Raw genomic sequence first — 24,862 nt, 5'->3', positions numbered from 1 at the left:
AGCAAGCCCTCATCATTAATTATTAAGCACCTACTATTCTTCCTGGTGCTTTGCCAAGTTCTGGGGATACAAAAAGAGGCAAAGAACAGTTTTTGCCCTCAAGGAGCTCAGAACCTCCAAAAACATGTACAACAAGGTATTGGGAAGACAACAGGCAAAAACTATGTACAAACATACAGAATAAATAGGAAATTATTAAGAAAGGGAAGGCACTAGGTTTAGGAGGGGTTGGGAAAAGCTTCCTGTAGAATATGCAATTTTAGATGGGGCTTACAGGAAGCTAGGAAAGCCAGAAGGCAGAGATGAGAAGGGAGAGCATTTCAGACATGAAGGACAGTGGGAGAAAATGCCCAGAGCCAAAGAGATAGAGTGTCTTGTTCATGGAACAGCCAGGAGACCATTGTCACTAGTACATGGCAAAGGGTAAGGTGCAAGAAGACTGAAAAAGTGGAGTGGGACTAGTTTATGAAGGTTTTGAAAGCTGAACAGAGCATTTTGCATTTGATCCTGAAGGTAACAGGAAGCCTCTGGAGTTTATTAAGTAGGAAGCTGACATGGTCAGAACTGCACTTTAGGTAGGGCAGCTAGGTGGCGCAGTGGAGAGAGCACCAGCTCTGAAGTCAGGAGGACCTGAGTTCAAATGCATCCTCAAACCAAACACTTGATACTCACTAGCTGTGTGACCCTGGGCAAATCACTTAACCCCAGTTGCCTAAAAAAAAAAAACCCAACAACTGCACTTTAGGATAATCACTTTGGTGGCTGAATAGAGGGTGGCTTAGGGTGGTGAGAGGCTGGAGGCAGGCAGACCCACTAGCAGCTATTGCAATAGTCTTGCAATAATCCAGCTTGAGGTGATGAGGGCCTGCACCAGGGTGGTGGCAGTATCAGAGGATAAAAGAAATATTCGATGTTACAAAGGTGAAATTGACAGCCTTGAGAACAGATTGGATATGGGAGTGGGAGTGGGGAGATGAAAGAGAAAGAGGAATTGAGGATGACAAAGGTTGCAAACCTAAGGGACTAGAAATATTGTTGTGACACTCAACAGTAATAGGGAAGTTTGGAGGCAGGAAGAGTTGAGGCGGAGAGATAATGGGTTCAGTTTGGGGCATGTTGATTTTAGGTTGTATATGAGAGGGGCATCTAGGTAGTACATTGGATAGAGCACTGGCCCTGAAGTGAGGAGAACCTGAGTTCAAATGTGAACTCAGACACTTATTAGCTATGTGATGCTGGGCAAGTCACTTAACCTTGAAAAAAAATTCTCATTTCTCATCCCTTTTTCAAGAGGCATTTTCCCATGTCCTAATAGTGACTACTTGGAAACTTTATTCATTCCAAGATCACCTATCATGGAAACACTATGTAGAAGTCAGGGACTAGATTCTGGAAGAAGACATTCTGCATTCCCCTTCTCTCTCTCTCTCTCTCTCTCTCTCTCTCTCTCTCTCTCTCTCTCTCTCTCTCTCTCTCCCTCTGTCCCTCCCTCCCCCTCCCTGCCCCCCAGCAGGGAGTGAAGGTTCTGTTCATGTGAACCAGGTGAGGAGAAGGACTACGTTCCCCTCCTTCATATTTTCACATTAGTCATGTTGTAAGGAAGAATTAGAACCAATAAGAGGAAACAAAAGAAAGAGGAAACAAACTTTTGAGGACATGTTTTGTCCTCATTCCTCTTACTAAACCACCTTGGCAAATGCCTTTGCTAAAAAGCAAATTAAGTCTGACTGGTTCACAATTGAAAGCACACTGATGGGGGCTTGTGAACAAAGTACTAGTAATTAGCCCCTCGGGATTCTCCCTAGATCCCTAAAATTGGTAGTAGCACCTGTCCTCTGGAGACCAAACCCACCAATGTAAGTGGGAGTTGCAGAAATAGCCTTGGAGAAGGTGCTACAATTTTTCCAGGAACTGAGTCAAGCTCAGTGGCCCATTGGAAATCAAAACATTTGCCTCTCTCCCATCCTATGAGACCCCTCCTGTTCTCCTAGAATCTTTAATGATCATTGACCATGGCTCAGCAATCATATCTGCCAACCCTGTTCTTTTAACACCCAAGAAGGTCATCAGTACAGACAGGATATAGTCCATCCATATCTGACATCTTGAACTCATTGCTCTCTATTCCCTAAGTTATCTTGCGTTTCAATTATACACTTACTATTTTTGTTCAATGCTTCCTGGTCTCCCCATTTCCATTCTCCCAATTCTTTCCCCATTCTTACTTCCCGAATTTTTCTCCCATTCTTATTCTTCCGGTTTTTTTCTGCTTCTCACATCTTCATTCTCACCTCTCACTCTCCTAGTTCTGCCTCATCTTACTCTTTGGTTCTTACATCCTTAGTTCTCTCCCTGTTTCTCATCCTCCCAGGTCTCTTCCCCCCCCCATTCTCCTCCCTCATTTCCTTCCTTTCCTTTGGTCCTAGGGTGTGTAGGGAACAGATGCCCTTGGGGAGGAAGCTACACAATAGGGACCCACGTGACATGGGGGAGGTGGTATCCTACTTCCTTGAGTCCAGCCCCAGGTCTTTCCGGCATTGGCTTGACCAGCTGTTGACAGTGATGGTCCTACTAGTCTGTCTGGTGGTCTGGGCTTTCACTCTGCCAGTAACGGAGAGCCCTGGAAGAGTCCTGGCCCCTTGAAGCTTTCCTTCACTTGATGACCCCACTGTGAGCCAGAGGTACCCATTATACCTGGGAGGGTCTGGGGAGCCCTGCCTTAGTGCCCAGAAGCAGGGGTTGTAACTTCCGTCCTATCTTTGGGCATCTGGACTCCCTTGTGGCCTTGTAAAGAGAAGGGAACAAGGGTGATGGGGGACTGTGTTAGACCCTTGGTGTGAATCTGGTAAATGCAGGCTGAAAGATAATCTGCGAGCTAGGATCCAGTATTTACATCTACTGCAACTCTGGTAACTCCCAAGGTAATGAGGCTGAGTAGAATGGGAGCTTTGAAGCCCCAGCTCATCCTTCCCAGGAGGATAAGTATATTCCAGCCAGATGGATACTGGAGCTCATGCTGGCTGAATCTGGTTTTGGAATCTCTTCTCAGCTTCCAAAAGCGCTCTTCCCCTTCCTATTCTAAGCTCAGCCCCAGAACTCCCACCAATGGAAGATTCTCAAAACTTTGATACTTACTACCTATGTGACCTTGGGCAAATAACTTCCCTAATCTGATCCTCAGTTTCTTCATCTGTTAAAAGAAGGACTTGGTTTAGGTCAGTGATTCCCTTCCTTTTCAAGTATGAAGACCCCCTGCATGAAAAGTGGTAGCATTATTTGTGTCCATTGGGTGAGAAAATACACATATTCAAGATGAATTTGTATTTTATTAATCATAATGTATGCTTTACTCATCATAATGTATATTTTAATAAGTGATATGTACACAGATGGGCAAATGTATTTGTTTAGCCTGCAGAAGATAAATAGTTTGCTCTTTTGTTACCCTGAGTCAGTCATTCCATGAGATGGAGCTTTTGCAGTAACTTTGAGACTGACAGGAGTCTGCAGATCAAGAACCACTGGACCAGGAGATATTGATGATATCTCCACAAACTGTTAACCTATAGGCTGCTACACTAGAAGGGACCTTAAAAAGAGGTCATGTTGTATACACTATTTTACAGGTAAGAAAACTGAGGCCCAAACTGAGAAAGTTACTTGTCCCAGGTCAAAGAGAGAGTCAGTGGGCAAGTCAACTTTAGCCATTCCTATCTTTATCAAGATAAAGGTCTCCCAGAAGGACCACCTTAGCCATCAAACACCTACCATTTATTGGTGCTCAGTATATGCCCAACCCACTGCCAGGCAGCCTCTGAGGTGTGGAGAAAGACAGGGGAAAGGAAAGAACCAGGCTGTGTCCTTGGGGAGCTTGTAGTCAGGCTGGGGAGATGAAACTCCCAATGGATGTTCAGAGAGTCATATGGAAGAATACGTCTTCTCTTCCATCTCTGCCTGCCAATATCCTGCCCTTCCTTTCTCTCTCAGTTCCAATGTGATCTTCTCCAAGAAGGCTTCCCTGTTCCATCTCATCTCTATCAGAAGTGATTTCTCTCTCCTCTGAGCCCCCATCTACCTCTCTTGTGGCCTTGCATTGTAATTTTGGGTATGGAAGAACAAAGCTATTTTCCCAGCTAGACAGTGAGTTCTTAGCCCTGTCTCTTCCATAGCCCCCAGTAAATGTATGTTGAAAGATGGGAGGAAGAAATGCTGCTCAGTTTTTGGTAGAGGAGACAGGGAGAGAACTTGGAATTCTTGGCTAAGGAGTTTAGCCTTTTCTCCCAGGGGTGATAGGGAGCCACAGAAAGTGAGAGGAAGGGCATGACCAAAGCTGAGTTTTAGGAAGATTCAGCAATTAAATTCAATAAGCATTTAAAAGGCATCTATGAGGTCCGATGAGCTAGGTATTGGGGATACAAAGACAAAAAGGGACCATTCTGCCCTCAAGGAGTCTGCTGTTTTGTGGGGTTCAGTATGTGCACAGAAGAGTTTAATGGAAGATGATTGGAGGGGGAGGAGAAAACTAGCAAATGGTTTGACTAGGGAATGCTTTCTGGAGGAGGATGGCTGGTATTAGAAGGATGAAAAGAAATGAAAAGCCTTTATTAAGCATTTACTGTGTACCAAGCACCGTGCTAAGTGTTAAGAGATTGGAGGGGGAGAGGCTGGGAGCAGGCTAGTTTAGGAGAGTGATTTGCATATGAGGACTTTGGGAAGAGAAGGGCATCTGCTGAATTCTGGGACTGGGAAAGCAGGCAGTGATGAGGGATGCAATGCACCCTTATCGGAAGTCAGAAATCCAGGTAGGTGAGGTATGGGGTTGCATGGAGCAGGAGCTATCAGATATTAGGGTGAGCAAAAGATCCTCAATTTGGGTAAAGAGAGAGGTTGTTAAAGCAGGAATTCTTTTTAAAAATTAATTAATTTTTAGTTTTCAACATTCACTTTTATAAGATTTGGGGGGGGAGTGAGGCAATCAGAGTTAAGTGACTTGCCCAGGGTCACACAGCTAGTAAGTATCAAGTGTCTGAGGCAGGACTTGAACTCAGGTCCTCCTAACTCCAAGGTCAGAGCTCTATCCACTGTGCCACCTAGCTGCCCTTTTATAAGATTTTGAGCTCTAAATTTCCCCCCCTCTCATTTCCCCTCCCCAAGATGGCACACAATCTAATATAGTCCATACACGTACACTCATATTGAACATTTCCACATTAGTCATGTTGTAAAAGAAGAATCAGAACAAAAGGGAAAAGCCACGAGAAAGGAAAAAAAAAAGAGAAAACAGGATGTTTTGATCTGCATTCAGACTCCATAGTTCTTTCTCTGGATGTGAGCATTTTCCATCATGAGTCCTTTGGAATTGTCTTTAGATCATTGTATTGCTGAGAAAAGCTAAGTCTATCAAAGTTGGTCATCACACAATGTTGCTGTTACTATGTACAGTGTTCTCCTGGTTCTGTAGGGCAGAGATTCTTAACCTTGGGTCCATGGACCTCCTAGAGTGTCTGCAGATATATTCCTGGGAGTCCATGCATTTAGATACACATATATGTATGTGTATATATGTACATGTGTGTATATATACACATATATAGATAACTCCACCTTAAAATAATTGGTTCTCTTTGTAATCCTCTGTATTTTTATTTTATGCATTGAATTTGAGAAGGGTTCCACAGGTTTCACCAGATTCACTTCCAACGGGATCCAGAACACAAAAAATGTTAAGATCCCTTGTGTTAGTGTATTATCCGTCAAAGTATCATGCATAAACCTCCTTCTAAGAAGAGCTCTTCTTGCCTCTTCCAGGGATTTCTTCTATATTTCTTGCTGGGCCAGTGATTGATATCATATGGCCTAAGCTCGCCCTGAGCTGACAGGAATGGTAAAGTAAGTAGCCGTACCAGGTAAGGATGAGAAGGGGAGCTCTGGTCTGATTCTGTCACAATTGTCTGGTTGGAAGACTCAATTCAAAGACCTGACCTGATGGGTGTAGCTGGATAAGGAAAAAAGGTGATGGGGAGGGGTCTTTGAGAGTTCAGACTGGGGAGACTGAGAGTATGGCAGTACTAGTGACACAGACAGGGGTATCAGGAAGATGAGCTTGTTAGGGTAGGGATAGGACACCAAGAGCTGAGGTCTAACAAAACAAAGGTCGTACGACCAAAGCCTCTGGACAGAAATAGGCTGGGAGGTGGAGATGTCAGCTGGGTCCACCTCTTCTCTGTCCCCCCCAGGCCAGGCCCAGACCGAAGATGAGCAGTAGAGCTACCAGACCCCGCAGCCGGCGGGGGAGGGCGCCACCCCCAGTGAGTGACCGTGATCTCGGGACAGGCCAGTGTCTCCTCTTTGTTCTTCCTGAAAATAGGAAGAGAGGCCAAGTGAGGCCATCTCCACCTCTGTCAGGCAGGGTGGGGTCGGGAAGAATGGAGAGGCCCCTGGGGTGGCCTAACTCTGGAGTCCTCTCCCCACCTCTCAAGCTTTAGCCTTGGGGCCTGTTTGCCCATTTGAAACCCTTATCTTCCCAGAAAATTCTGAACCTTAGATTCTGCCCAATGGAGGTATCCCCAGCATTCCTTGACCAGAGTGTCCCCTCCCTGACCCACAACATTGATATGGAATGTCAGAGTCCACTGGGGCTCAGAACCCCATTCCCAAGGCTAAGGGTGCTTGCAGGGGGAGCTGGACCCTGTGGTGGAGAGCACTGAAGAGACAGACACCTGGGAATCAGCGTTGGGTCAGAGCAAGCCCCCAAGCTGCCCCAGGAAGAATCACTGGCAGAGCACCTGATCACCACTGCAGAGCCCAGCAGCCAAAGCAACTGTCTACAGCCGGACACACCCAGGTAGGACTGGGCTGGGGTGGCGAGGGCAGAAAGGTATGCAAGGGCTACTCACACCTCCTATCCTATCTTACTGCTCTGAGTTCCAACTTTACAGTGAGGCAGCTGGGTTATAGGCTTTCTAAAGTTTCTACCAGCTCTGACTTTGCGTACTCTATTCCAAGGTTTCTTTCCAGCTTTGCCATTTCATGTTCTAAAGGTCCTCCCAGCTCTGACATTCTTTCTTCTAAGGGCTCCCCCATATCCCCCATATTGTGTGTTCTAAGGGTCCTCCCAGCTCTGATATTCTATATTCTAAGGCCCTTCCTAGCTCTTGACTCAGAAAAAATTTTTACTCTTTTTGAATGATTTGTAATTGTTAAATTTTTGCTTTTAAAAGATATATTATTGGTCATTTCTCTGATTATTTAATTGCAGAATCTCAGCTGTTGAAGGACCTTTGAAGGTTAACAGGTCCAACTTTTACCCGGTGCTGAGTGATCCCTTTAAACGCAAGACCCTCATACAAGACTACACAACTAGTAGTGATTAAACACACAGACACAGACACATACACACACACACACACACACACACACACACACATACACACACTCTGTTCTGGGCCCTGGAAGAGATACCAGGTTTTGATAAGAAGTCTCTGCCTTCATGGAGCCCATGATACAGAAAGGGACAACTCAACCATAGGTAGTTGTAACAGGGAAAGGCATGGCAACGGGACCTGGGATTTTATATGTGCAGGTAACACTGGCTGAGGAACTTCCTTTACCAACACACATGGGGCAACTTCTTGGCTATTTGTCATCCTGAAGAGTTCCCTGGAGCACTGAGAAGTTCAGTGATTTTCATGGAGGCTCAGAGCCAGGATGTGCAAGAGACAGGGCCGTGACTCAGGTCTCCACAGTCAGCTTACCTTCTGTCTGCTATACCACCAGGCCTCTAGTGGGCCAATAAGTAAACACAAGTTGGTAGAGTCTTAGTATATGTGTGAATAAATATACATATATGTGTGTGTGTGTGGTGTGTGTATGTATCTATATATATATACACCCCTACATAAACATACATAGATATAAAATAGTTCTAATATATTTTTAGAATCTTAGAATCATGAAAATATGTAGAATAATAGAATACAGACTAATAGGAATATGGAATCTTAAAATATAGAATCTTATATACAATACAGAAATGTTAGTATTAATAAAATATAGACTAATGCAGCATTAATATAGAATCTTAGAATATATATGTATATATGTATAGCAACTTAGAATATAATAGATGTAACATAAAATATTATATTATAATAAATTATTATAAACATTGTAATTATAAAATGTATACAAATACATTCATAGAATTTTAGAATACATATATATAGAAACTTAGAATACATATAACAGATATAGTATAAAATACAGTATCATATAAATATTATATTATATAAAGTATATAATATAAAATACATTTATAGAATCTTAGAATATACACAATATAGAAACATATAGAATAATAGACTATAGACCAATATGGGATTAATATGGAATCTTAGAATATATGTATACATTTACAGAATCTTAGATATAAGTATATTAATACATTTATGGAATCTCAGAATATATGCAATACATGCAATAACAGACTATAGTATAGATCAATATGGATTGATATAGAATCTTATAATATACACATATGTATACATCTATATATTTAAATATAAATCTATCTCTCTATCAGATAGAGATACAGGAGAAGCACTAAGGTGGAGGAGAAAGGCTCTGCCTTGGAGCCAGGAGACTCAGCCTCTCACATATGTTAGCTGTATGACTCTAACCAAGTCACCTACCCTCTCAGTGTTCCAGGTGACTAAAACTAGATGGCAGAGAGGGAGAGACCTCTATTAACAGAAGGAGGTTCTTCATCAGTTATCTCCTACACTAATGAAACTGCAGGCGGCTCATTCTCTCCCTCTCTCTCTCTCTCTCTCTCTCTCTCTCTCTCTGTCTCTCTAGCTCTCTTTTTCTGTCTCTGTCTTCCTCTCTGTCTGTCTCTCTGTGTCTCTGTATCTTTGTCTCTCTCTAGCTCTCTCTGTTTCTCTCTAGCTCTATCTTTATATTTCTTTCTGTCTCTGTCTCTCTCTGTGTCTCTGTCTCTCTCTAGCTCTCTCTGTTTCTCTCTAGCTCTATCTTTATATCTCTTTCTGTCTCTGTCTCTCTCTTCCTCTCTGTCTGTCTGTCTCTCTGTGTCTCTGTCTCTGTCTCTCTCTCTCTTCTGTCTCTCTCTAGCTCTTTCTCTTCCTCTCTGTCTCTGTCTGTCTCTCTGTCACATACACACACACACACACACACACACACACACACACACACACACACACACACAGAGGAGCCTTGGAGAGTTATTTTTTTTAATGCTATGTAAGGCCTCTTGGGGAAAGCTCTTACCAAATGGGGGGCTGGGGGAGGGGAGCTGGGCGCAAAAGAAGAAAATTTCCTCTGGGTGGTAGCGTTTGAATTTGATTTTAAAGAATAGCTAGGAGTCATCTGGTGAGGAGAGAGAGAGGGTGAGAGAAGAGTGAAGCAAAGCATGAGGTGTGGAAGCATGCTGCGTGTCCTGGAGGCAGGGAATAGTCCAGTTTAACTAGAGCATTGCACAGAATGTGTCAAGGGGGAAGAAGAAGCTAAGACTGGATAGAGAGGGCGGTGCTGGGGTCTGAAGTACTTGGATTATGCAGAACATCTTGAACTCTACCTGAATTCTCCTTCCTTGTTGCTTTCACCACTCAGCTCACGCCATCTCTACACAAGGCCTTTCCTAATAATAATAACTAGAATTTATATGGTATGTTAAGGTTGGCAAAGCACTTTACAAATATCATCTCATTTTGTTCTTATAACAACTGAGAGGTAGGTGCTATTATTGTCCCCATTTTACAGACAAAGAAACTGAGGCAGACAGAGATTAAATGACTTGTCCAGGGTCATACAGCTAGTAAATATTGAAATTGGATTTGAATTTAGGTCTACCTATTTCCTAGTCCAGGAATCTGTCTACCACACCACCCAGCTGTCTCCCAACCCCTAGCTGTTAATACTTCCCCCTCCAAAAAAAAGAAGAGTCACTGCACTTATTTTACATACATACAAACAATGTCTCCTCTGATAGATTGTAATCTCCTTGAGATCAAGTAATAGGGAGCCACTGAAGATTTTTGAGAAGTGGAAGGACACAACCAGATCTATGTACAAGGAAGACTATGCTCAGAGTTGTACGAAGGATGGATTTGAGGGAGGAGAGAGTAGAGGACAGGAGACCTGTAAGGAAGCTATTGCAATAGTTATAGCTGAGTGTCAGTGAGAGCCTATAAGATGGAGGTGGCCATAGAAACAGAGAAGAGGGCATGGATGCAAGAGCTGTCATTGATAATCCATTATTATCACTATTATTATTAATATTATTATTAATATTATTATTCATTGTAATTGTGATTATTAGTTGCAATTGTTCATTGTAATTATTCATTGATTCATTGGTGAGAGGGGGACGAGTAAAAAGTAGCTTGACGTTTCTGAAGATGGGGAACCAACTGAACGCTCAGACGGGAATGATTAAGTCAGAAGGAGGGGCGGGTTTATAGAGAAAGATAATGAGGCTGGTTTGGGACATATTGAGTTTGAGGTGCTGCTGGGATATCTGGCTGGTGATTGAAGTCTAGAACTCAGATGATAAGTCAAGGCTGAGATACTGGTGAGGGAAGGGGAGGAAAATAAGCATTTATATAGTGCCTACTATGTGCCAGGCACTTAAAAAAACCCAACAACAACAAATATTATCTCAATTGATCCTCATAAAAACCCATGGAGGCAGGTACTATTCTCTACTTTATAGTTGAGGATACTGAGGCAAACAGAGGGTGAGTGACTTACCTAGGATCACGCAACTATTAAGTGTCTGTGGCCGCATTGGAACTCGGGTCTTTCTGACTTCAGGTCCAGAGTTCTGTGCACCATGGTGCCACCCAGTTGCCTCTGGTTCCAGGTTTGGGGATCATCTGCATAGAGGAGAACTGGTGACCCAGGAGTGGTTGAGGTTACAAAGAACAAGGTGAGAGAAAGAACCAGAGGATCACAGATTGGGAGCTGGAAGGGACTTAGAAGTCATATAGTCACTGATTTTACAGATCAGGAGACTGAGGTTCCCAAACCTTCAGTGACAGTTACCCAGAGAGCACATGGCAGAGCTAGGATTCACAACCAGCTCCCCCCCCCCAATTTCAAGGCCAGTACTCAGTGCTGCCTTCGAAGAGGAGAGGGCTGAGGCCAGAACCTTAGGGAGCATTCGCATGAAGGAGTCAGAAAGAAGAAACACAGCAAAGGAGAGAGCGAAGGAACACTGATAAAAATGGGAGAACCAGGCAAATATGTTCTCTCTAATGCCAAAAGAGAAGAGAGTACCTGGGATATTTATTGTTCAGTCATGTCTTCATGACCCCATTTGGGGTTTTCTTGGCAGAGATAATGGAGTGGTTTGCCATTTCTTTTCTAGCTCATGTTACAGATGAGGAAACTGAGGCAAAGAAGGTTAAGTGACTGGCCCAAGGTCACACAGCTAGTAAGAATCTGAGGCCGGATTTGAACTCAGGAAGAGGAGCCTGCCTGATTTCAAGCCCAGTGCTCTCCGCACTGCTCCACCTGGCTGCCCTACTTAGCCTCATCCAGGATAAGGAGGTGATAATAAATCAACAACCAATAAGGTCCTACTAATGTGCTACTACATTCCAGGCACTGACCATAAGTCCCAGAGATACAAATACAAGGAAGGAAGTCATCCCTGGCCTCAGATTTATATTCTGATCAGGGAAACAGCAAATAAAGATGTAAGTTTATACAAAATAAATAGAAAGAGAAAAACTAAAATGTATACAAGGTAGTTGGGAATGGGAGTGAATCAGGAAAGATTTCATGTAGAAGACAGTGCTTGAGCTGCCCGCTGAAGGAAGAAAGGGAAGGAAACAAGCATTTGTTAATGTTTCCTGTGTGCTACTGAACCTACTATGCACTAAGAGCTACATAAATGTTATCTCATTTGCGTAGGTCTCCCTCACTCAAATCCAATTCACTTGCATGTCACGGCCTCATCTTCCTGATGTCATGGTCCTCTTCGACAATGAAGGACAAATAACAACAAGAAACAACTGGTCTAGAGCCTTGAGAAGTTAAGTGACTTTATCAGGGACACACAGTCAATATGAGGAAGGCTCAGCAAGGGGCCTGTCACATAGGCAGTTAACAAATGTTTATTCAATTGAATTGAATTGAATCCACTATGCAATGCTGTGCTTCTGTAAACCACATTTGTATAGTGCAGGGATGGGGAACGAGTTGTTCTGTAAAATTTGGATTCAGTCAAAAGGCCACACTTAAGGATCTAGAAGGCCACATGTGGCCTGAAGACCACAGGTTCCCCAACCCTAGTATAGTGCTTAAAAAGTTGCAAAGCATTTCATGTAATTTTAAAAAATAGATACATTATATATTTTCATTTATGTATTCATTTTATTGATCTGTCAGGACTCCCATTTTACAGATGAGGAAACTGAGGTCAGAGACATTACTTGACTTACTAGGGTCTTCAGAATTAGGATGTAAAGCCAGGTTTTCCTGATTTTAAGTTGCAACCTCTACGATATCAATGATATAGAGGAATTAGTACTAGATAGTTGTAGGCTCCTGGAAAGCTACCCCAGGTTTGAAGCGCTTTGTGGGTCAGCATCTACTCCAAGTTAGTACTCACTAGTTCAAAGTAAAAGGCATTTAATCAGATGCATAGCAAAATGAGGATCGCCATCCACACAGAGGTAGGTTGTCCTCCCTGGCTACCATACTGCCATTGGGGAAGGAGGTAGATCCCGTCAGGGAGCGATATTTATTAAGCTTGTGCCTACTATGGGCCAGGCACTGTGCTAAGCACTGGGACGCATGCACGGGAGGGACAACTAGGGCCGCCCCTTCTGCAGACTCACTGATGTCCTCTAAGAGGTCATCAGGGGAGCTGAGCTAGGGTCCCAGCCTGCCTGGCTCTTTCTGCTATGACACTGTCCGCCGTACATCTCTGCACCGTGCTGCTCTCTGCTGCCATCTGCTGGCTTCCGATCGCAGCGAGGCTTCTTCCTCTACGAGGCAGCGATACCTATCAGCTCTTCCTCCGCAGGGGCTTAATAATTAAGCTCTTTCGTATTGTAGACCCATTCAGTACCCCTAGTTATCGGGCTAGCTAGTCTAGCTTTTAGACTTTTTAAATCAATTATATTTTTATTTATCTTGTTAAATATTTCCCAATTACATTTTATTTTAATTTTTAACATTCTTTTTCTAAAATTGAGTTCCAAATTCTCTCCCTACTGTCCCTCCCCTGCCCACTGAGACTAGCCCATAGACATTTTAAAAACTAATTTTAAAAAACATTTTGTGGGGCAGCTACGTGGCACAGTAGATAGAGCTCCAGCCTTGGAGTCAGGAGGCCCTGAGTTCAAACTCGGACTCAGACACATGACACTTATGAGCTGTGTGACCCCGGGCAAGTCACTTAACCGGATTGCCTCACCAAAAAAAAAAAATTTGTCTCGTTTGTGGTCTCCTAGTCTAGTTCCCCACCCCTGTCTAATTCTTATCAGAATTATGATCAGAGAATTATGATGTCCTTTGTGAACAGTGAAAGGATATCCACATTCCTGAGGTTATCATCCCCAAGTCAGCCCAAAGGCTACAATTAGCTGAATTTCGAATGAGATAGGTGAAGCTGCCATCATGCCCCTGGAGTTCCGTGGAAGTCACAGAGTCTGGGCTGGGTGGAGAACTACTAGGTTTGTGAACTTTCTCCTGCTTCTCCATGGCAACAAATCATTCCCTTTCTACACATATGCCCGTGCCTCATACATGTATGTGCATGCAGGTACCCATGGATGCATGCGGATGCATGCATGCATATTTATATACCTCTTATATTTTCCTTCTGGCTTCCTTTCCTTTCCTCCTTATTTCCCCCTAGAGTTCCCTTGTTCCCTTTGTACAGGCTCTTTTATCCTTGGAACAAAGCACCCCAGGCCCCAAGACGGGGTGACTTGCTGCCTTCTCTCCCAGGACCACCAAGAGAAAATAACCTGGTGAATGGAGGGATGAATGTGTATGTAAGAGAGAGAGAGAGAGAGAGAGAGAATAGGGGGGTACAGTAGGGATAGCCTGTGAGCTGATGGTCCCAGTGGGCCTTGGTTTCTTTAGGGATGGTCAGATAGAAGCCTCAGAGCCCAGCAGCCATTCTGGAAAGCTGTCCACGATGCCGACCTCACCCCTTTCTCAGTTCCACCAGCCCTCAGGAGAGGATGCCCGGGAAGGTGAGCTCCCTTCACACTTTGGAGGGCTTGTCATTGTCTCCAAGGGTTGTTAAAATTCCCTCTCTCCCTTAAACTATCATTTCATATCCCCTCTCCTCATAACCTTCAATCACTATAACTCATGGAATTCACTTCTGGCAGCTCTACACTTTGTACCTCTCCCTAGAGGTTCCTGTCCCCATCCAAGTTTCAGCCTCTCTCCCTCAGAGCTCCTAGTATTACAGCAAGTATTTCTCCCCGCCCCCACAACTAACCCCTAGAGTTCAGGATTCCTTGGTTCCAACTCCCAGGGCACGGCCCCAACCTGTACCTGGCTCTGCAGCAGGCCGTTGAGTCTTTGGAGAAGGCGGCAGCGACTTGTCGCCAACAGGCCTCCAGCCTCCTGGTCTCAACTACGCTAGGCTCGGAGGAGCAGGGCAAGGTAAGCATCTCCCACTCAATTAGGGAAGACTTTGTGCAGGGATTCTGAGGTTGAAGGCCACAGGTTGTGTCTAGAGTCAGATCCTTTGTGTGTGTATGGGCTCTCAGGACAAACCATGGCCTCTGCAAAGACTGGAGGAGTTGGTCAGGGGCTGGCACCCTATAGGCCAAGAAGAGGGGCTGCCTGAGCAGGAGAGGATCCGCTACAAACAGGAGGCTCTGAGCCTGACTGAGCAGAATGCCAGTCTTCGGAGTTCTCTGAAAAGCACGGAGGAGGAGCTGGCCCAGGATCAGGCCTCCCTACAGGCCTTTCAGGATGAAAAGGAGAAGCTACAGAGACAGGTGGGTTTTGAGGTGGGGTTTTTGGGTGGTCTGGGAGGAAGACCAGGACCTGCCCTCCAAGGGTCTCCATTCTGAGAGAGGACATGGTTCAGTCCCTATTTACAGGTAACCTCCTCCATGAGAAGGGAGGTACAGCCTCCTACCCTCCAATGAAGACTGAGTGGTCCTCAAGTGTTGAGGCAGCTTCCCTCAGAGAGAGGATCTTAATCTGGGAAGCATTGTAGGGAAGGGTGCGATATAAAAGGAGAGGAGGACAGTGCTTGGGGAAAAGAGGACTGAAGAGAGTCCAGGGTGGGACAGGAAACTGAACCCATATCAGGGATGGGCTGGTGACAGAGCCTTGCAGCACTCAGCACTGCCCTACCCCCCCCTCCTCCTTCAGGTCTGGGAGCTGCATGAATCTCTACTGAAGCTCGATTTATCTCCAGCACTCCCCCTTAGCCAGGACAGCTCTGTGAGCAGATCCAGCAGCCCAGGGCCAGATGGGGTGCTCTGGGGGGCCCAGGTGGGTACCATAATCATCATCATCCTAGCTGGCATTCGTGTGGTACTCAACCGTTTACCAGGTTCTTTCCTCACAAGCTTCCTGTGATACAGGTAGTGAAATTAACTCCTTTTTACAGATGAAGAAACTGAGGTTCAAAGAGAAGGAGTAACTTGACCACAGTTTAGTGACCAGTCAGCAGCAGAACTGAGACTCAAACCCAGATCTCCTGACTCTAGCTCTGTGGTTCTTTTGCCTACATCAGGAGTTCTTTTGTTTTGGTTCGGTTTGCTTTTTTGGGGGGAGGCAGTCAGGGTTAAGTGACTTGCCCAGGGTCACACAGCTAGTAAATGTCAGAGGCCGTATTTAAACTCAGGTCCTCCTGACTCCAGGGTTGGTGCTGTATCCACTGCACCACCTAGCTATCTCCTATGCCAGGAGTTCCTAATGTTTTTATATCACGGACCAATTTGGCAGGACAGGGAATCTGATGAACCTCTTCTCAGAAGAATGCAAAGAAATGAGCATTTATTAAATACTTACTATGTGCCAGGCATTGCTCTAAGGGCTGGAGATACAAATACAGGTGAAAAGACAGTCCTTGCCTTCAAGGAGCTTACAATCTAATGAGGGAACACAGCATAGCAAAAGAAGAAGAAAAGGGAAAGGGAAGAGGAGAAGATACCCATTGAGGAAGGCATGGTGTGGAAGTCTGAAAAGTCAGACGTGGAGCCCAGAGTGAGAAATGAAAGTTGGCAAGCTTGGGCCCCTTCCCAAAATGGAAGCCCTGGAAGGAATTCACTTGTGGGAGAATAATGTGTTTAAATAGGTAAAATAAACTAGATAAGATTACTAAGGAATCTAAAAGATTAGTGAAAATTATATGTATATATATTTACTATTAAAGTTCATGGATCCCTTGGAGACCCATGAACCCCAGGTTAACAATGCTTGTCCTGTCCTGTTCCTGTCTCCCATACTGTAGACTAGGAGAGGGCTCCTGTCAACCATTGTCCCTAATCTGAAGCCCCCTGGGTAAATCAGTTATAGTCAAGATTGGAATTCAGGGCCTTAGGGTATCCAAAATCCCCATGGTGGTGTGGACACAAATTCAGGTCCTCTCTTAGGGCATCTCACCCCTTGCTATAGCAACTACAAAGTATTTCCAGCCCTGTGATCCCAGCACCCCTCACACCAGAGCTGCAGGACCTGGAGGCCCAAATGGAACAGCTCCGGAGGTAAAATCTGTGACACCCATCCCCCACCCCGGGCTAGGGAGGTACAGGTTGGGGTCACTCTCTGCCCAGTCTGTCTCATTCTCAGGGCAGCTGGCTAGGAATCCTGGGCTGGGTTATCATATCTATCCCACCCCTGCTTTTTATCCTTTCTCTCCTCTTTCCTCTCCCCACCCAGGACTATCCAGAGGCTAAAATGCTTCAACCAAATGATGCTGGGGGCCCTGCAATCCTGCAAGGGCTACTCAGAGGGGCTGAGCATGCAGCTGGGACAGAGGGAGGCCGAGACTACTGCCCTGCACCTAGCCCTGCAATACAGGTGAGCCAACAGGATAAATGCCAGTAGCTGCCCTAAGGGAGCCCTTGGTACGTAGACTTACTGAGGAATACTACCTACCTGGCATCCAGGGTAAATGTCTGAGTTTTTTGTGGGGTGGCATCTGGATGGGATCTCTAAGATATGCCCTTTCTTGGGTACTATTGAGGTAGACTGGAGCCAGAGGTCATGGAAGTTGGAGAAGTTAGGGAACTGAAAATCCAAGATGTTTAAAGCCATTAAGGGGTTAGGGTGGAAAGGACTGTGGGCCAGGTACTGAAATTATTGGGAAGGAAGGATAGTGACCTGGACATCCAGAGATGGCAGCAACAAAGACCCTCCAGGAACATGGAACTGGAAGGAAGAGCTCTAAAAGGTCATCTGTTCTGACCTGTTCACCTTGCAGATCAGGAAACTAAAGCACAGAGCAATTATGTGACTTACCCAGGGTCACACAGCTAGTAAGAGGTTGGGGTAGGATCTGAATCTACATCTTTCTGACTCCAGACTTAGTGTTCGATTCACTACATGGTGTGATGGTGGCTGCGGGAGGCTCTGAACTTGGCAGTGGGGTTCAAGGAGTAGTGTGTCCGCTTCTTGCCCTTGGGTCAGGGAATGTGAGAGAAGGAGCAGCCATCCTGGGAGAGCATGCTAAGAGATGGTGAATTCAGGAGAAAGCTAGGTTTCAATAAGGATCAGAAGATAAAAGAAACATGAGGAAGAGATCTGGGATCGGAAGGTTGTTAGATCAGAGAAGGATGGGGGCTGTGGGGGGCACAGGCCGAGCTGACTAATCAGGGAGGGGGTAAAAGGGAAAGTGCTTTCACTGTTCATCCCCCAGCAGGTACTGGCCATGTGACATGGGTCCCTGAGACCAGACTGCATGTTTGGGCCTGTCTCTCTGATGGGGAATAGGCCCCCAGGAGAAGAGCGTGATAACCATGGGACCTTAGGGGATAGAAATCCAGGTGGCTAATCACACTCCGGGGCCAGAGAGGGAGGAAGCAGGCCCTTATGGAATGTCAGGGCCTGTATCAAGGCCCTGTTTGCCCCCGTTAGAGCCAACTCTTGTTGGAAGAGACACAGCATTGCCCTCGCTGAAGCTTTGGTACGAGGAGATAGAGCTGTAGGCTCAGAGAGTCCCAGACCTGAGAATGAGGCAGGAAGAGACATGACCCAAGGCTGAGAAGAAAAAACATGACCCTAGGCTAAGGGTCTAAAGAGCAAGACCAGCCACTGAACCGGACTTCAGTCATTTAAACATCAGTACCTGAGATACTAATGAGGGTGGTTAATGAGGGATAAAGTACAGGAAGGGATGAGAGGTATGGGACTGGGGGGGAGAAGTCCATGGACTCCCAAGAGGCTGAATGGGGTAGTCCCAGGAATGTTCTGAGCAGACCTGTGTCTAGCAGTGAGCAGTGTGTGGAGGCCTATGGGGTGCTGCTAGCCCTACGGACAGTCGACACGAGAGCCATGCCAGGTCCACAGGCCAGAGGAGGCAGGACAGAGTCAGCCATGGCAGTGGCACAGCGACTCTTGTCTGAGGAAGACCCCACAGAGGCTGGCATCCTGGCTCGTGTCTACGTAAGGTAGGGGGACGCTGGGAGGGGTGAGGGGATTGTGCCTGCCAACCCCAGGAGGTTGAAGGAGAAGAGAAAAACGGGAGGAAAGGCTACAGGGGCGTTTAGGCTAGCTTGGCAGGATAATACCCTCTAGGGTGGCACGGCCTCTGTATCTTACAGCCCTGAGGGCAGCAGTGTGGATGCACCCACAGAACTGGAGGTAGCAGCACTCCTGCAGGGCTATATTGGGAGGCTCCGGGCACACCAAGCCCTGGTGAAGGTGCCCCCAGAGCCAGACCCTAGACCAGGCCAGGGGCCCAGTGTGCTTCGGGAAGAAGCCATCTTCCAGGCCATGCTGGAGGCTCAGCCTGACCTGGAGCTGCCAAGGCTGGAAAAGACGCAGATTCAGCAAGAGTTGGCCACCATGAGGGTATGTACCCCAATAATCTTCCACTGGCTTACTCACTGCCCTTTCCTTCCTCCCCTTAACCTCCAACTTTCTTAGAAGCAGGAATGACTCTGGAACACAGAATATTGGAATAGCATACTTGGAAGCTATCTTAGAAGGGGTGGGGGTCAGGGGGAACTCGGAACACAGAAGACCAGAGCTGGGAAGGGCCTTAGAATATAATATGTCAGAAATTAAAGGACATCAAGACACAGAATGTTAGAGCTGGGATGTGGGGGGGTGGGGCTTAGAATCCAGAATGTGAGAGCTGAGAGGGCTCTTTAAACACAGAATATCTGGGCTGGGAGAGCCTCAGAACATAGGCCAGTTATGGGATTGGAATCTCTGCTCACCAGCATCCAAAGGGTGGGTGAGAACTCAGGCCAATGCCCTGGATACCGTCCCTGAAGCCCGAACACTAGTTTGATGGTTCACACATTGTGCCCCAAATGGCCCTCTTGAGGTCTCAGTTCTCCCCCAGGGAGGGCTCAGTGTCCAGCCCTGGAGAAAAGCAGTTAAGGAGGATCTCGGCTCTGCCTGTGTCCCTGCCCACAGGAGGCCCTGATGGACCTGACACTGAAGCTACAGCTGGTGAAGAAGCAGAAGCGGGCACTGGAGCTAAGAGATGCAGCCCACCGGGCACAGGGCACTCTCTACCTCCTACTCCTAGAGCAGCTGCGGTGGCAGCTGGGCCAGTGCAGACCCCACGATACCCTCAGCTCGGGGCAGTGACAGTGACAGCGACAGCAGCTGTGGAGCATGGGTGAGCACCTTTAGGGGAGGGAGAAGGAAGCCGAGCCTCAGGCTCCAGGGAGGTGCCCATGACTCGGAGGCTGTACAACATGGCAGAAAGAGCCCCAGGCGGCAAGGCTGGCGACTGAAGCCACTTCTAGCGTCCAGCCTCATCAATTCAACTGAAACTGCTCTCCCCCAAATCACCTGTGACCTCTTCATTTCTCAGTCTCATCCTGCTTCACCTCCGCAGTCTCTGACACTGTCCATCACCCTCTTCTCCTTGACATTCTCTTCCCTCCAGGTTTTCATGACAGGTCTCTCTCTCCTGGTTCTCCTATCTTTCTGACCAATCAGTCTCCTTTGCTGGATCTTCATCCAGGAACTGCCTACTAATTGTCAGTAACTCCCAAGGCTCTATCCTGGGGCCTCTGCTTCCCTGATAGTATAGCCTCTGAGATCACATATCTCTGTTTGACATTGACATTATTGATGTCAATATCTCTATTGATATTGACCATAGTCCTCTATTTGATATTCAAGGAAATGATAAGCCACTCAGTGTCTTTGCCAAGAAAACCCCAAATGGGGTCATTTCGCTAGATTTGGATGTGACTAAAGTAACAACATTTGATATACAAAGCTCTTCATAACCTGGCCCCAACTACCTTCTTACTCTTCCTACTTACTTAACCTTATTTAACTACTCTCCCTGCATTCTTTGATGGAGTGACACTGACCTCCCTGCTGTTCCTTGCATGAGACACTATTTCTAGACTCCAGACTTTTGAGTTCCTTGAGGGCAGGGACTGGGTTTTGTTTTGTTTTTTAAGCTTTGCATTCTTAACATACTGCCTGGCACATAGTTGGCGCTTAAAATGTTTGCTGACTGCCTGGCTGTCACTGACTCTCTATGTAACTTTAGGAAAGTCAGCCCCTCAGTCAAGACATTAGTTTTCCTTCATCTCTAAAATGAGGATGATAATAGTTGTTCAGTATACTTCCTGGAGTTGTCACAAGGAAAGTGCCTTGAAAGCTGACCTGTTGGTATCTTTATTCTAGGCTTCTGGAGATGGGGACCAGATAACCTGGCTAGGGGGAGCCCGGGACTCAGAGGACATGCTGCAGGAGCTCAGTAGTTCCCTGACTCGGTGGGTACCTCCCTCCAAGGGCTGAGGGTGGGCATTGGAGAATGTCCTGAGGATAGCCTGCCCCATAGCCATCTGCCTGCAAGGGCAGGGAGGAAGCCCCCATATGTCCATATCCCTCCACCTCACCTCTGGGGTACCAGGACCCAGGAGTTAGAAGGACAACTGAAGGAGCTGCAGGCTTCACTGGAGCGGATGGCCCAGGATGAGCGGGCCCAGCGAGCCCAGTGTGTGGAGCTCACCAATGACTTCTGCAAGGCCCACAGGTTAGTGTAGCTGACCACTGGACTCCCCCAAACCCCTCACCTTCCAACCTCGTCCCCTTTCCCAAGCCCTTATCCCCTGGATGAATTAAGTGCTACACATGCAAGGTCAGCAGATCATGGCCCTGCCCTCTGGTACTTCTGATTGACTTAATAGAACATAGGACATCAGAACTGGGTGGGCCCTTAGAACCCAGAATGTCGCACCTGGGAGGGACTTTACAACACAAAAAGTCACAGCTGGGAGGGTTCAGTGAACACAGAAGTATATACCTAAGCCTTCCATCTGGGCATGGAAGGGACCACGTGGCACTGAAGAGGCTCGAGGAAGGCTCCTCCAGTGCTTCTGGCCTCCCTGCCCACAGTGCCCTGGTGCTGGCCTTCCGGGGAGCCCAACGGAAGCAGGAGCAGCAGCAGCAGAGCCTGGACCAGCAGATAGCGCAGATGGCGGCCTGTCAGGAGGAGGAGCTGGAGTCCCTGGCCCAAGCCGCCCAGGCTCTAGAGAGCTCAGGAGTCCTCTTGCCCTGGGGAGAGACTTCTCTCTAAAGACTCCAGCCTCTTCCTCCCTGCCCCACCCCCATCCTCAATTCCCTGTCTAATCACCAGCATGCCTAGTTGTGTTCAGCCACCCACTCTGCACCAACAAAAACAATTCTAGCCAGGGTCTCTCCACCAGACCCTGCCACCCCTTTGGGAAGGAGAGGTTGGGGGGAATAGATGGGATGGGCTCCTTTCTGATAAGGTCATATTATTGAGAGCTAGAAGAGACTTTGGAGCTTTTTTCTTACAGATAAGGAAACTAAGGCCCTGACTTTTTGGACTAGGATCCATCTGGAGGGGGCACTTCCTGTGTCTGCTGTTGCTCCTGGCCAGGCCTATGGATCATCTGTGGAGCTGCAGGATGGCAGAGCCAACCAGGGCCTGTCCTATCCATCCCTCTCTCAAGGCCATGCCTACCCACCTGGCCTCCTTTCAGACTCTTTCCTCCCTCCTCAGGCTCCCCTTCTTTGGACCTGAGCCTAGGTGCTCTCTGTCAGAGTCTGGTATTAGGCTGGCATACACCAATGTCCACCTAGAGAGGGCTTGGCCTCTCTTCCCTGGTCATCTGGTACTTTTCACTGTTTTGGAGTAGGGTTTGCTCAGACTCAGTCATGCCCCCTCCCTGCCTACCAGCTGGTGCTCCAACAAATGAGGCCACTGCTCTGGCCCCAGGAGCAGATGGGAGAGGAGGAGGGTCCAGGGCTCACTGAGCAGACCCAGAGAGGAAAGAGCATCTTAAAAGGCCAAAGAAAATTTATAAAAAAAAAAAAAAAGGAAGAAGGCCCCTTTTCCAGAGTTGGCAGAACCCACTGTCCTTTGGAGCAGGGAAAAGTATGGGGCCTCTCCACCCCCCTCCTCCCAACAAACCCAGCTCTCCTCAGGAACTTTCTCTACAGAAGGTTGGCTTCTGCTGCCTTGATTGCTTCCAGACCTGCTCATTACCCCCTACTCAGTCTTCCCCTTCTATTTCTTGGCCCCTCTTTAGATATTTAGACTCTTTAGAGTCCTGTTTTTTCCTTGAAGTCTCCCCATCCTAAGCTCACAGGCTCTGTCGGACAGCTGCTAAGCTCTGGAGCACCTCTGCAGAGTCCCTGATGGGCAGCTCCAGTGAGGCTTTGTTATCTAATTTCTCTGAATAAATCATCTCTCTCTAATCATGGTCTCAGTGTAGGGGCAGAGGGGACTAAGGTCTCCAAAGCAGGATGCTGTACTGGATCTTTGGGTCATTTCAAGCAGGCAGTAGATTTCTATAGGATTTCTGTCATCTCTCCCACAAATATAAAGTGCCTAGAGTATGCAGAATACCATGCTAGGCAGAGAGAGAGACAAAATGTAGGTGAGAAGGTTTCCATCAGAGAAGAAAAAGATAGACACAGATGTATATTCTATACAACCTTAAAGAAATGCATTAAAGTGAAATCCAAGGAGAAATCCTTATAGACTAGTAGATCAGAGAAAGCATCTTAATGGAGATTGCAAGGGCAGCTAGGGGGCACAGTAGATAGAGCACCAGACTGGGAGTCAGGAGGATCTGAGCTCGAGGAAGGCTCCTCCAGTACTTCTGGCCTCCCTGCCCACAGTGCCCTGCTGCTGGCCTTCTGGGGGCCGGACAGTTAACACCCCTCCCCCAATTGCCTCAAAAAAATACGAATAAAAAGACATGGCATTGGAATTAGATGCAGTAGGCAGGAACTCAACAAGTAAGGAGGGAGAATAAGAACACGACAAGGAATAGAGTAGGCAAAGGTATGGAGGTAGGAAAACATAAAGGGTAGGTTAGGGATAGGGAAATGAAGTGGAGATTTGAGAGTGGAGAAGACAGTAGTATAAGATAAGCCTGTGAAGGCCTTTACAGCTTGGCTGACACTCAAATTAGATTTAGGAGTTTAAACTTGATTCTAGAGGCAGTAGGGAACCACCCAATATTCCTGAGAAGAGCTGATCTATGCATGCATGCATAAGGAAGATTATTCTGGAAATGATATGAAAGATGGATGGAAGTGGGGAGACAGTGGAGGTGGGCAGACCTGTTAATATACTGCAGTGTTCCAGTGGATGCAGTGGGGATAAAAGAGGAGCTAGATCAGAGAGAGATGATGGGGACGAGGGAAACAGCAGATATGAGAGCTTGGGAAGAGTTAAAGAAAGGTTATGAACACGGGAGAACAGGTCAGTGGTGATGCCACAGACAGAAACAACGAAGTCGGAAAGAGCAGACTTAGGGAGCAGAGCAGAAGCTGAGGGCCCATCATCCAGGCTCCATCGTGAAAGAGAATTAGCTTCAGTATTGAAATCTTACCAGTAATATGGCTCATGTCAGCACCAAGGTTTTCCCTCTGGGAACGTCAGAATTTGATGCCCCTTGTTCTAAGGGTCCTCTGTTTCCATCTCAGACTAATGAAATGTTGATTATAGGACAGGTTTCATTTAACCTGACTGGCATAAATGAGGTCCATAAATGGTCAGATCAAATCCCCTTCCCTCTCTGATGGGCCTGTTCCTTCACCAAAGACCTACTCAGTCCTCCAGATTAATACTACTATGCTGTCTCACTTCCTCTTCAAGTAGAAATAGCTCAAGGATGCTAGAGAGTCAAGCAACCCTACAGTCCAGATGACTCACATTACTAGGTTTAGGTTGGGGTTTCTGTGCAAAGAAAGGCATAAAGGTAGGGGATGGAATGTTCTGTTTAGGAAACAAAAAATAAATTAGTTTGGCTTCAGTGTGGTTTAACAAAGAGGTTTCTGTGCAAAGAAAGGCATAAAGGTAGGGGATGGAATGTTCTGTTTAGGAAACAAAAAATAAATTAGTTTGGCTTCAGTGTGGCTTAACAAAGGTCATACCATGTAGTCAGCCTGGACAAGTATGTGAAAGACTTTAAATGACAAACAGGGGTTCATATTTTATCCTAAAGGCAATGGGGAGCCACGGGAGCTTCTTGAACCAGGCAGCGACATGGTCAGATCTGCATTTCAGGAATATCAATTTGGTAGTTGTTTGGAGGATGGATTGGGTGGGATGGAGTGAATGCAGGGAAACCAGCTGGCAGGCTATCACAGTTGTCCAGGAGAAAGGTGATGAGGGCCTAACTAGGTTTTAGTGTGAATAGAAAGAAGGAGACAGATTCAATAAAGGTTG

General features: G+C 46.6%; 1 protein-coding gene across 1 annotated transcript; it reads left to right on the top strand.

Annotated features, from left to right (window-relative positions):
- The first annotated feature begins 2,526 nt into the window (after positions 1-2,526).
- On the top strand, positions 2,527-22,878 carry USHBP1 (USH1 protein network component harmonin binding protein 1). Its single transcript, XM_078154070.1, is given in 18 exon segments — positions 2,527-2,681; positions 5,809-5,889; positions 6,237-6,308; positions 6,676-6,715; positions 6,718-6,844; positions 14,119-14,231; positions 14,522-14,652; positions 14,760-14,993; positions 15,376-15,498; positions 16,627-16,715; positions 16,891-17,031; positions 18,444-18,620; positions 18,774-19,023; positions 19,597-19,766; positions 19,768-19,804; positions 20,836-20,924; positions 21,065-21,187; positions 21,550-22,878. Coding segments are annotated over 16 exon segments (2,079 nt in total). The 5' UTR covers positions 2,527-2,681; positions 5,809-5,889; positions 6,237-6,254; the 3' UTR covers positions 21,731-22,878.
- The last annotated feature ends 1,984 nt before the right edge of the window (positions 22,879-24,862 follow it).

The sequence above is a fragment of the Phascolarctos cinereus genome, unplaced genomic scaffold (assembly GCF_003287225.1).
Source record: "Phascolarctos cinereus isolate Bilbo 61053 unplaced genomic scaffold, phaCin_HiC Scaffold_4;HRSCAF=312, whole genome shotgun sequence".
In the NCBI taxonomy this organism is placed as follows: domain Eukaryota; kingdom Metazoa; phylum Chordata; class Mammalia; order Diprotodontia; family Phascolarctidae; genus Phascolarctos; species Phascolarctos cinereus.
Note: the sequence above shows the minus strand (reverse complement) of the source record. Positions and strands in the feature narration are given on the sequence as shown.